Genomic DNA, 12,548 nt, shown 5'->3' with positions numbered 1-12,548 from the left:
GAATACTGAGCCCATAGGGTCATTGTTCGATATTGACACACGTAATTACTCCTTCCGTTTCACTATTATAAAATATTTTGGATAGTTCAATTCTACATACGGATTGAAATAAGTGAACAAACACATTAAAATGTGTATATATACATTCGATTCAGAAAAAAGTTAAAACATCTTATAATAAGGAACGGAGACAGTAACAAATGTTTGCTATCCTCAATTTCCTGTGACAGAAAAACATTTCGGATCATCGATCTGGTACCCGCTCAAGATATATCCTCATATTTTCTGCGGTTTGATCTTTGTTAAGGTGCAAGTAAAGAGATGGGGTGATGACTCACTATAACTTGAGGAACAATTTCTAATTAGCAGGCCTTCATTTCATACGAATTTGTATTCTTTCCTTTCCCTTTTCTTCTTTGTGGATTTGTATCCTTTCCTTAAGGTGGTGTGTAGTGCATACCCTACTAGCTCGGTTATTGGAGTTGGAGAGCAAGTTTGGCTTAACATATGGAAGATTACAAAATTAAAGTGTTCCTGTGGCCGCTTGCTGGCAACTCTGTACCTCTCAAAGCAAATCTTATGCTCAGAGAAGCTCACACGTCCAGAAAACATCAATCACAACATTTGCTAGTATATTATACTCTCCTTTCACAAATATAAAATGTTTTGAATATTTCAATTAAAACATGTCTATTATACATCCGATTTAGAAAAAACAAAGTTAGAAACTTTGACCCCATATTTTGAGTTATACATTGACCATATATTTGACTAGTAAAATATAAGTGATATGTCACCAAAATTATATTGTTAGATTCATATATGAAAGTACTTTCCACTTATACTATTATGCTTAAATATAACTTACATTTCATAAGTAAATTTATGTTTAAATTTTGACCTAAATACGAACGAGACTAATAAACCCCGGCGGAGGGAGTGTTCTACAACTATCTGCTATGATGGATAGATGGCAAATATGGACACTCGATCCAAATGGCATATTGTAATCTAATTTCATTCGATTTTTGTAGTAGTTATTAATTCGGCGGTTTCGCTTTGCTCTATAATGAACGGGTCATCCTCCCGACCTTCGTACTAGTGCAAATACTATCTCGAACCACAACCACAGCAACACCACACCCCAATCCCTCCCCTTTGCCTTGCCAGCCACAAATCCACAAGCCATGGGCGCGCCACACCAACCAGACGGAACACGAGAAATGTTCATCCATGGCACAGCCACATAGGCATATACCGTTAAATCGCCCAGACGGAGACCACACCAACCAAACGCCACCCGATCTTCAAAGAAAAACGTACTAGCATCGAAGCAGAGATGCTCCTGGCTCGCGCCTCCCCGGCCTTCCTGCCCTCCACCTCCTCCTCCCCTACCCCATTGTCGCAGACGCTACCGCCGTCTGCGTCCTTCGGGAGGAGCCAGCGCACCGGTGGCAGCCTAACCGTGGCATCGCCGAACTGCACCGTTAGACGGCCCGTGATGGCGGGTGCGGCAGCGGCAGTCCCGGCGGCAAAGCTGGAGGACGCAGAGGCGCTTATCGACTCTGTCGAGACGTTCATATTCGACTGCGATGGTGAGAGATTGATCCATCGATCAAGGTCTAGTTACCAGTTTGCTGCAGCTTTTCCTGAATGAATTGGCTGCTCTCTTCTTCTTGTTGTTGTGGTGGTGGCGGCGCGTAGGGGTGATCTGGAAGGGCGACAAGCTGATCGACGGCGTGCCGGAGACACTCGACCTGCTCAGATCAAAGGTCTGCTGTGTGAACTGTAATGGCTCTGGTAGATTCGCAGATGGATCATCTTCTCAAACTTCTTATGGCTTCTTGCTGATTTCATCAAGCTGTTGCTGTGCTGCAGGGCAAGAGGCTGGTCTTCGTGACCAACAATTCGACGAAGTCGAGGAAGCAATACGGGAAGAAGTTTGAGACGCTCGGGCTCAGTGTCAACGAGGTAGTATCTATTCCTGCCATGACCTGCTGTGTCTGTCCGTCGATCAATTTCCTCTAGTGCAAAATCAACTTGACGAAGCATGGATGGTCGATGCGCAGGAAGAGATATTTGCTTCGTCCTTCGCAGCTGCTGCGTACCTGCAGTCCATCGATTTCCCTAAAGACAAGAAGGTACACATGAAAATGTGACTGCATTGCATTTGTACACATGATTTAGCACAAAAAAACCAAGCACAGAGTTAAGTATTTCTATGGACCAGGTTTACGTGATTGGAGAGGAAGGGATTCTCAAGGAGCTGGAGCTGGCTGGCTTTCAGTACCTCGGTGGACCTGTATGTAACAAAGAGTGACTCCTTTCTCTGTGATATTCATGATTAGTTAACATAACTGCATTTTAGCATGTTAGCTTGTGGTTTAGCCAATGTTGCATGCTAATCAGCATCAACTGATTTGAGTGGATGAGACTTCCGAAAAGTTTACCCGACTTACATTATATTGCCGTGCTCGTGCAGACAGACGGTGACAAGAAGATTGAGCTGAAGCCTGGCTTCTACATGGAGCATGACAAAGATGTCAGTATGATCATTGTTCATGTTCTGATCTTGAGTTAAGAAGTGCCACCACTGCAGTAATAAAATTTGGATTTTCACAGGTTGGAGCAGTGGTAGTGGGATTTGATCGCTATTTTAACTACTACAAAGTTCAGTAAGTACTCCTCTCGCCTTCAAAGTAATGAACTTAGACGATGAAAATAAGGATGGATATAAATGATTCAATTAAGACTGCTAGGATTGTAGAAATTCAGATGTGCATTTGATTTCACACTGAAAATACACTCATTTGATTAAACACGTGCAGAAGCAAGACCACATGCTAGCTCTTTATAATCTACAAAATTTGGTATTGCCAATTCCACAATGTAAACTTATCACTATTTACTTCTAAGGTACGGGACACTCTGCATACGTGAGAATCCTGGGTGCCTTTTCATTGCAACAAACAGGGACGCTGTCACCCATCTCACTGATGCCCAGGAGTGGGCAGGTTAGTCAGGCATTCCAACACTTTATATATACTACCAGCTAAAAAGAACTCTTTATGCATACTGCGGAAGGATACATACCACAGTCCCTTACTGAAATCATGAACATTTGCCTTGGCCCAGGTGGCGGGTCAATGGTCGGCGCTGTTCTTGGTTCAACCAAACAAGAACCGCTTGTCGTCGGGAAGCCGTCAACATTCATGATGGACTACCTGGCAAAGAAGTAAGAGGCTAACTGTCCCACCAGTGGTCCAGCTCCATGAATCCATTTCCAGAACTCTGCAAGGAAGAATGTGTGAAGCAAAAGCTGATGTCTAAGAATAGTTTTGAGATGTTTTACCTTTGTTCTTCTTTGGTGGCAGGTTTGGAATCACAACATCTCAGATATGCATGGTAGGTGACCGTTTGGATACTGACGTTCTATTTGGGCAAAATGGAGGCTGCAAAACTCTTCTGGTTCTTTCAGGTATCTTGATCATACCATTCACCCTGAACTCTAGTGCATGCTCTGCTGAATTTGCATCGGCACTAACCTTGGTCGGCTGCCTTCTGCAGGTGTGACTTCTGAGCAGATGCTTCAAAGCCCCGACAACAAAATCCAGCCAGATTTCTACACAAACCAAATTTCTGATTTTCTCACCCTTAAAACAGCAGCAGTATGAACAGAAATGTGAACGGACTGTTTTACCTGGGGAGGCCCATCACTTTTGTATAGCAACGAAGAGATCACAGGGATGGTTTTCTTTTTCACATCGATTTGTAATCGTGAGACAGATGTTTAAATGCAAGTATGTATATCATTAAATGAATATCAATTTGATGCTGCTGCCTACTTTTCCTTGGCTCAAGATTAACACAGAAGATCTATGCCAAAATATGCCTGGTTAATCTCGAAATGTAAGCCTATAGAAGGCAAATATGATCCCAGAAGGAAAAATAAGTTGCATCACCAACTCTTATGTTGCTTATGAGAAAATATTCCAAAAGAGAAGCATTACTGTTTGTATATTACCTCTAACAATACTAGCAACAAAGTGTTTCACTCAGATCTTGTACCAAGCTGTCCAAGCTATCTTACTGGGAATCAATAAATTACTAAAGCATGAACATCGAATTATGTGTATGCTCTGTACTTTTATGTGCAGAAGATCAAACACAAATGATCCGATCTGGTTCCCATGCTCTCTAAGCTCAAGCAAGAAGTGCACACAATAGCATACCATGAGAATTTCATTATATCAGTAAGAAGTAAGAACAAGAATGTACTGTACAGATGGTATGAAAGCTTCGCTCTAATGACAAAATTGCATGATGAAATCTATACAGTTTCAGTTGTACATTATTGTGGCTTTACTTTTCTGATTTCTTTAAGCTGCGCAACAATGTTAGCAAAGCTTCCTTCACATTTTGGCTCCTTGTTTGCCTCGTTTCCTCTGAAGTGACACGCAAGCTCTCAAGACCACGGCCCAGGGAGGCAATCATGGGAACAGAAGGTGCGGCCTCAGCAGCACACTCAATCCCATCTCCATGCTTCAGGAGGCCAGCACATGCAACCAAGCTAAAACTAAATGTTGCCCAAGGAGCTATTCGGAAAGGTCGGTTGTGCTTCTGCCTCTTTTGCATTATTTCATAGAACGATGTCCGCATCGCCAACAAGCTAGTTCTCTCTACAGATGATATTACGGTGTGTGTCACCGCCCGAATCTTCTCTGCTGAAGCTGTGAACTGTAAAACAGATGACTTCGAACCAGCACTAACAACCCCATGAGAGAGGAGCTTGCTTAATACAACGCCGGCATGCCTTTGCAGCTGCATTAAGCCATACTTTAAGATCACTGGAGTTTTATAAGGAGCCAACTTAAGAATGGCAGATGCCTGGATGGTTTTCGACAAAGATGAAAAACCAAGAATTGCTGTTCCTCCCGCACCAACTGCGACCACAGGTTTCTCAGCTATCCAGCTCTTTTTATCAGTGCTGTCCGATGGCACCTCATTGTTATCACTCTCATTTTCGCTCTCATTTTTGTTGCCATAATGATTGAAGCAACTGCCAGCTAATTGTGTGATCTCCGAAGGAACAGGAGTGTTCCAGTGTCTCCTTATTCCAGCTAAGCAGCTGGCATCAACTACAGCCACCACAGAACCGAACTCCCTTAGTTGACTTCTGAGAGCTTGAACAAGAAGAATGTGGCACTTCTCCTCAGAAGGGAGCTCTGCAAAATCCAATTTCTCCAAACTATGATTATCCCTAGTATTAATGCGGCGTCTTCCTGCATTGTTTAAACATATTCTGAGAGCCTCTATTGCAATTCCAAATACATAGACATCAGATAACATTTCACTGCAAACTGGCTTCCCCTTGTGAACTTGAGTGAGCAACATCTGTGCAGAAGCCATAGCCTTCCCAATTGATGGAATTTCAACAAATATCTCATAAAGGTCAGAGAGCAGAGGGTAGACGGTCTGCGCAAAAAGTGGAGGCTCGTATCTGTCGGCCGGCTTACATTCTGACAGTCTGCACTCCGCAACAGCATAGGAAGAGATAGCTTGGGACAACAACAAGTTAGCAGTTGGAGCTAGCGACTTCATGAGCTGCCCTCCATAATCATCCACAAGGCATATCTTCCTGACATGGGAGCTTACTGCAGAAGTGGCACTCTTAGGGAGCAAGCAGTTACTCTGTAACTGGAGACCAGATTTATCATCCATGGCACTCTGAGGAAGAGTGCAGCTAGTCTGCGATTGCGGAGCCGGATTATCGTCCGTACTATTTCCGTTGCTCGATCCACCCGCATTGCAATTCTTCTCATACGGAGAGCCGAGCAAGAGAAAATGCGACTCTGTCTCCTCCGCAGCTCTCTTGGCAGCCAATAGGTGGCCATAGAATCCAACCCCAAAAATCTCCCGGAGGACCTGGCAAGCGGCGGATTTCACATAGTGATCTTTGCTCTTCTTCTCGGTGATGCAACGCTTAATCACCTGTAGCGGCGACGCCGGCACGCCGCCCGCTCCGCCTTCAGCCAGGCACTGCTCCTCGATCAAAACGTCCTCGACCTCTGTGTGCGCGACCTGGGTGATCACGGCCCGGGGCCGCACCGCCCTGATCAGATGTCCGGCGTCCAAAGCGGACTGCTCGGAGAGGTTCTGCGCCGCGAGGATGTAGAGCAAGCCCTGCGTCTCGGGCTCCCGGATCGCGAACACGAACTGCTTCGTCTCCTCGGGCACGGAGAGGGTCCGCACCAGCCGCGCGGAGGCGCCCAGGTCGTCCTCCTTCAGGAGAGCCGAGAGCGGCCACAGGCTTTGAATGTACGAGAGCACCGCCGACGCCATGGCCGCCGCATCAGCGGTTGCTCCGCCGGCGACCTTCCGGGGGAGAGATGCTGCCTCCGATCGAACGGGGAGGGCTGACTTGCCCCCTTCTCCCCCTCTTATTCTTCCCCTCGGGGCCTGATTCGGGGGGCGAAGGGGTGCTCCTCGGCCGCTTCCGCCCCCGCCGAGACTCGCCGCCGGCGGTGGCGGTGGCGGTGGCGGCGGATGGTTGCGTAGGGCTACGGGAATTTGGGTGGCGTGCGTGCGGCTTGCCCTAGATTTCTTTCTGGAACTCCTTTTGCTTTTCTTTTTCTTCCGTTTTCTGCTACGAGTTGTCCATCTTTGCTCTGGGCGCGCCGGGTCCTTTCCAGACGCGCTTCTGCCTCGGTCGTTATCGGTCGGTCGACATGGGTTGAGGGTAGGACTAGCGTCGCATCTTCCCCCACTGTGAATACCAGGCAGGCCGAGCAGACATTCATTTTTTTAACGGGGGAAGATTAACAGAAACAGAAATTCGTACAACAATATTTCATCGTAATACGATGTCTTATTTACTGGAGTATATCAATTTTTATAGTACAAATCACGTACACACCGGCCATCATAAAGAAAAGAGAAAAAATGTTTTTGCCACTCTAGTTTTTGCCCACTTTGCTTATGCCACTCTAAAATTTAACATTTCACTTTTGCCACTCTTAGCTTTTGACAATATATCAATTTTGCCATTCAATGGCAAAAAAAAATTTCAAAGTAGCAATTGTGATACATTGCAAAACTTAAGAGTGGCAAAAGTGAAATGAAAAATTATGGTTTTTGCCACTGAATGGCATTTGTGATGTATTGTCAAAAGCTAAGAGTGACAAAGGTGAAATATCAAATTCTAGAGTGGCATAAGCAAAGTGGACAAAAATTAGAATGGCAAAAACAAAATTTTCCCTAAAGAAAACATACACACCAACCTAATAAAACTGAACAAATAGTATAACACTAGTCTTTGCACAAAGAAACATCATCCAAAAAATAAAATTACAAACAAGACTGAAAAACCTCTAAGCTTGACACCACCGTCTGTCACTTTCCTCTGGCGCCACCACAACAATCACCATAGGAAAAAAAATGTCGGATCACCTTCACACCCGAGTTTGACGTGGCTCCATCACTGATATGCAGGTTTGCGGACCTTCAAGGTGGCTCGCCAAAGGCCGTTACCATTGAACGAATCAGACCGGGACAACAACTCGAACACGCCATCGAACTCCAGATATGGCACCACCACACGATTAAGACGTCGGAGGAGGAAACCATACATGTCATCCACGTACCATGAACCCAGCATACGATCCACCATCTTTCAGATACCGCCGATGCAGATCACAATCTGCATCCGCTCCTGGACTACCTCCCAAGTTTCACGCCGGCGCTGGAGTAGACATTGTCGTAGCAGCGGACCCGAGGACACAGGTCCACCGCGAGGATGCAGCCGCCGCTACATACTTGCTTAAACATCTGGATTTTAGACCCATCCCCAACCAAAGAATAGATCGCCTCGTCAAAATAGGATATGAAGAAACTTTCTTCAGCGCCGCTATCGCCGTCGCCAAAGCCAAGACGATGTACGATCTAAAAAACTAAGCTACTTTAACCTAAAATTATCCACACGTGTGAATTTGGCGACCCCCTTATCAGCGACGACCGAGGTCGTCGGCGAAGGGGAGCCGCCGGAGAACGGCACTGGAAGGCTGACTCTCTAATTGGCATATCTATCTACGACTTCCTTGTACAAAAACACGAGTTGATGATGTTGGGAAACGTAGTAATTTCAAATTTTCCTACGCACACACAGGATCATGGTGATGCATAGCAACGAGAGGGGAGAGTGTGTCTACGTACCCTCGTAGACCGAATGCGGAAGCGTTAGCACAACGCGGTTGATGTAGTCGTACGTCTTCACGATCCGACCGATCCAAGTACCGAACGCACGGCACCTCCGAGTTCAGCACATGTTCAGCTCGATGACGTCCCACAAACTCCAATCCAGCAGAGCTTCACGGGAGAGTTCCGTCAGCACGACGATGTGATGATGGTGATGATGATGCTACCTGTTGGAAATATGCTCTAGAGGCAGTAATAAAATGGTTATTACTATATTTCCTTGTTCATGATAATTGTCTATTGTTAATGCTATAATTGTGTTATCCGAAAATCGTAATACATGTGTGTATACATAGACCACAACATGTCCCTAGTGAGTTTCTAGTTGACTAGTGATGTCTACTACACAACCTTCTTCTTGTAGACGTTGTTGGGCCTCCAAGTGCAGAGGTTTGTAGGACAATAGCAAATTTCCTTCAAGTGGATGACCTAAGGTTTATCAATCCGTAGGAGGCGTAGGATGAAGATGGTCTCTCTCAAGCAACCCTGCAACAAAATAACAAAGAGTCTCTTGTGTCCCCAACACACCCAATACAATGGTAAATTGTATAGGTGCACTAGTTCGGCGAAGAGATGGTGAAACAAGTGGTATATGGATGGTAGATAAAGGTATTTGTAATCGGAAATAATAAAAACAGCAAGGTAGAAAGTGATAAAAGTTAGCGTAAACGGTATTGCAATGATAGGAAACAAGGCCTAGGGTTCATACTTTCGCTAGTGCAAGTCCTCTCAACAATAATAACATAATTGGATCACATAACTATCCCTCAACATGCAACAAAGAGTCACTCCAAAGTCACTAATAGCGGAGAACGAACGAAGAGATTATGGTAGGGTACGAAACCACCTCAAAGTTATTCTTTCCAATCAATCCGTTGGGCTATTCCTATAAGTGTCACAAACAGCCCTAGAGTCCGTACTAGAATAACACCTTAAGACACAAATCAACCAAAACCCTAATGTCACCTAGATACTCCAACGTCACCTCAAGTATCCGTGGGTATGATTATACGATATGCATCACACAATCTCAGATTCATCTATTCAACCAACACAAAGGACCTCAAAGAGTGCCCCAAAGTTCTATCGGAGAATCATGACGAAAACGTGTGCCAACCCCTATGCATAGGTTCATGGGCGGAACCCGCAAGTTGATCACCAAAACATACCTCAAGTGAATCACGTGATATCCCATTGTCACCACAGATACGCACGGCAAGACATACATCAAGTGTTCTCAAATCTTTAAAGACTCAATCCGATAAGATTACTTCAAAGGGGAAACTCAATTCATTACAAGAGATAAGAGGGGGAGGAGAAACATAATATCCAACTATAATAGCAAAGCTCGCGATACATCAAGATCGTGCCAAATCAAGAACACGAGAGAGAGAGAGAGAGAGATCAAACACATAGCTACTGGTACATACCCTCAGCCCCGAGGGAGAACTACTCCCTCCTCATCATGGAGAGCACCGGGATGATGAAGATGGCCATCGAAGAAGGATTCCCCCTCCGGCAGGGTGCCGGAACGGGTCTAGATTGGTTTTCGGTGGCTACGGAGGCTTCTGGCGGCGGAAGTCCCGATCTAATCTCTATCTCGGAAGTTTTAGGATACGTGGGTATATATGAGTGCAGGGAGTACGTCAGGGGAGCCACGACGGCCCCACGAGGCAGGGGGCGCACCCTAGGGGGATGGGCGCGCCCCCACCCTCGTGGCTTCCTCGTTCCTTCCTTGACGTGGGGTTCAAGTCCATCGGGTGGCTTTCATTCCAAAAATAACTTCTCTAGTTGATTTCGTTCCGTTTCGACTCCGTCTGATATTCCTTTTCTTCAAAACACTGAAATAGGCATAAAACAGCAAATCTGGGCTGGGCCTTCGGTTAATAGGTTAGTCCCAAAAATAATATAAAAGTGGATAATAAAGCCCAATATTGCCCAAAACAGTAGATAATATAGCATGGAGCAATCAAAAATTATAGATGCGTTGGAGACGTATCAAGCATCCCCAAACTTAATTCCTGCTCGTCCTCGAGTAGGTAAATGATAAAAAGATAATTTTTGATGTGGAATACTAGTTGGCATAATTTCAATGTAATTCTTCTTACTTGTGATATGAATATTCAGATCCGAAAGATTCAAAACAAAAGTTCATATTGACATAAAAATAATAATACTTCAAGCATACTAACTAAGCAATTATGTCTTCTCAAAATAACATGGCCAAAGAAAGTTCATCCCTACAAAATCATATAGTTTAGTCATGCTCCATTTTCATCACACAAGAATGCTCTCATCATGCACAACCCCGATGACAAGCCAAGCAATTGTTTCGTACTTTAGTAATCTCAAACTCATAAACCTTCACGCAATATATGAGCGCGAGCCATGGATATAGCACTATGGGTGGAATAGAATATGATGATGGAGGTTATGTGGAGAAGATAAAAAGGAGAAAGTCTCACATCAACGAGGCTAATCAATGGGCTATGGAGACGCCCATCGATTGATGTTCATGCAAGGAGTAGGGATTGTCATGCAACGGATGCACTAGAGCTATAAATGTATGAAAGCTCAACAAAAGAAACTAAGTGGGTGTACATCCAACTTGCTTGCTCACGAAGACCTAGGGCACTTGAGGAGGCCCATTGTTGAAATATACAAGCCAAGTTCTATAATGAAAATTCCCACTAGTATATGAAAGTGACAACATATGAGACTCTCTATATGAAGAACATGGTGCTACTTTGAAGCACAATATATGAGACTCGTTATATCATGATGCTACTTTGAAGCACAAGTGTGGAAAAAAGGATAGTAGCATTGCCCCTTTTATTTATTTATTATTTATTATTATTTTGGGCCTTCTCCTTTTTTATGGCCTTTCTCTTTTTTGGGGGGACAATGCTCTATTGAATGATGATCATCATACTTCTATTTATTTACAACTCAATGATTACAACTCGATACTAGAACAAAGTATGACTCTATATGGATGCCTCCGGTGGTGTACCGGGATATGCAATGAATCAAGAGTGACAAGTATGAAAAAATTATGAACGGTGGCTTTGCCACGAATACTATGTCAACTACATGATCATGCTAAGCAATATGACAATGATGAATGTGTCATGATAAACTGGATGGTGGAAAGTTGCATGGCAATATATCTCGTAATGGCTATGGAAATGCCATAATAGGTAGGTATGGTGGCTGTTTTGGGGAAGATATAAGGAGGTTTATGTGTGACAGAGCGTATCATATCACGGGGTTTGGATGCACCGGCGAAGTTTGCGCCAACTCTCGATGTGAGAAAGGGCAATGCACGGTACCGAAGAGGCTAGCAAGGATGGAAGGGTGAGAGTGCGTATAATCCATGGACTCAATATTAGTCATAAAGAACTCACATACTTATTGCAAAAATCTACAAGTCATCAAAAACCTCGGCACTACGCGCATGCTCCTAGGGGGATAGATTGGTAGGAAAAAACCATCGCTCGTCCCCGACCGCCACTCATAAGGAAGACAATCAAATAACACCTCATGTTTCAAATTTGTTACATAACGTTTACCATACGTGCATGCCACGGGACTTGCAAACTTGAACACAAGCACTTCTCAAATTCACAACTACTCAACTAGCACGACTTTGATATTATTACCTCCATATCTCAAAACAATCATCAAGCATCAAACTTCTCTTAGTATTCAAAACACTCATAAGAGAATTTTATTATTAATCTTGTATACCTAGCATATTAGGATTTTAAGAAAATTACCATGCTATTAAGACTCTCAAAATAATCTAAGTGAAGCATGAGAGTTCATCTATTTCTTCAAAATAAAACTACCACCATGCTCTAAAAGATATAAGTGAAGCACTAGAGCAAACAACAAACTACTCCGAAAGATATAAGTGAAGATCAATGAGTAGTCAAATAATTATGCAACTATGTGAAGACTCTCCCATTTAATAATTTCAGATCTTGGTATTTTATTCAAACAGCAAGCAAAGAAAAATAAAATAAAAAGGCGCTCCAAGCAAAACACATATCATGTGGCGAATAAAAATATAGCTCCAAGTAAAGTTACCGCTGAACGAAGACGAAAGAGGGGATGCCTTCCGGGGCATCCCCAAGCTTAGGCTCTTGGCTATCCTTGAATATTACCTTGGGGTGCCTTGGGCATCCCCAAGCTTAGGCTCTTGCCACTCCTTATTCCATAGTCCATCGAATCCTTACCCAAACTTGAAAACTTCACAACACAAAACTTAACAGAAAACTCGTAAGCTCCGT

The 12,548-nt window shown here is 44.0% G+C and overlaps 2 protein-coding genes across 2 annotated transcripts; one reads left to right on the top strand and one right to left on the bottom strand.

Annotated features, from left to right (window-relative positions):
• Positions 1-1,210: 1,210 nt before the first annotated feature.
• Positions 1,211-3,844, top strand: LOC125538817 (phosphoglycolate phosphatase 1A, chloroplastic-like). Its single transcript, XM_048702113.1, has 11 exons — positions 1,211-1,595; positions 1,705-1,772; positions 1,879-1,971; positions 2,070-2,141; positions 2,231-2,302; positions 2,483-2,542; positions 2,623-2,675; positions 2,917-3,014; positions 3,136-3,235; positions 3,375-3,478; positions 3,568-3,844. The coding sequence occupies exons 1-11, from the start codon at positions 1,340-1,342 to the stop codon at positions 3,672-3,674; spliced, it is 1,083 nt and encodes a 360-aa protein (XP_048558070.1). The 5' UTR covers positions 1,211-1,339; the 3' UTR covers positions 3,675-3,844.
• A 380-nt stretch (positions 3,845-4,224) lies between these two features.
• On the bottom strand, positions 4,225-6,683 carry LOC125538816. The gene has a single exon (XM_048702112.1). It carries the CDS (start codon positions 6,340-6,342, stop codon positions 4,363-4,365), a length of 1,980 nt encoding a protein of 659 aa, XP_048558069.1. The 5' UTR covers positions 6,343-6,683; the 3' UTR covers positions 4,225-4,362.
• Between the last annotated feature and the right edge of the window lie 5,865 nt (positions 6,684-12,548).

The sequence above is a fragment of the Triticum urartu genome, chromosome 2 (genome assembly GCF_003073215.2).
Source record: "Triticum urartu cultivar G1812 chromosome 2, Tu2.1, whole genome shotgun sequence".
NCBI lineage: Eukaryota > Viridiplantae > Streptophyta > Magnoliopsida > Poales > Poaceae > Triticum > Triticum urartu.
Note: the sequence above shows the minus strand (reverse complement) of the source record. Positions and strands in the feature narration are given on the sequence as shown.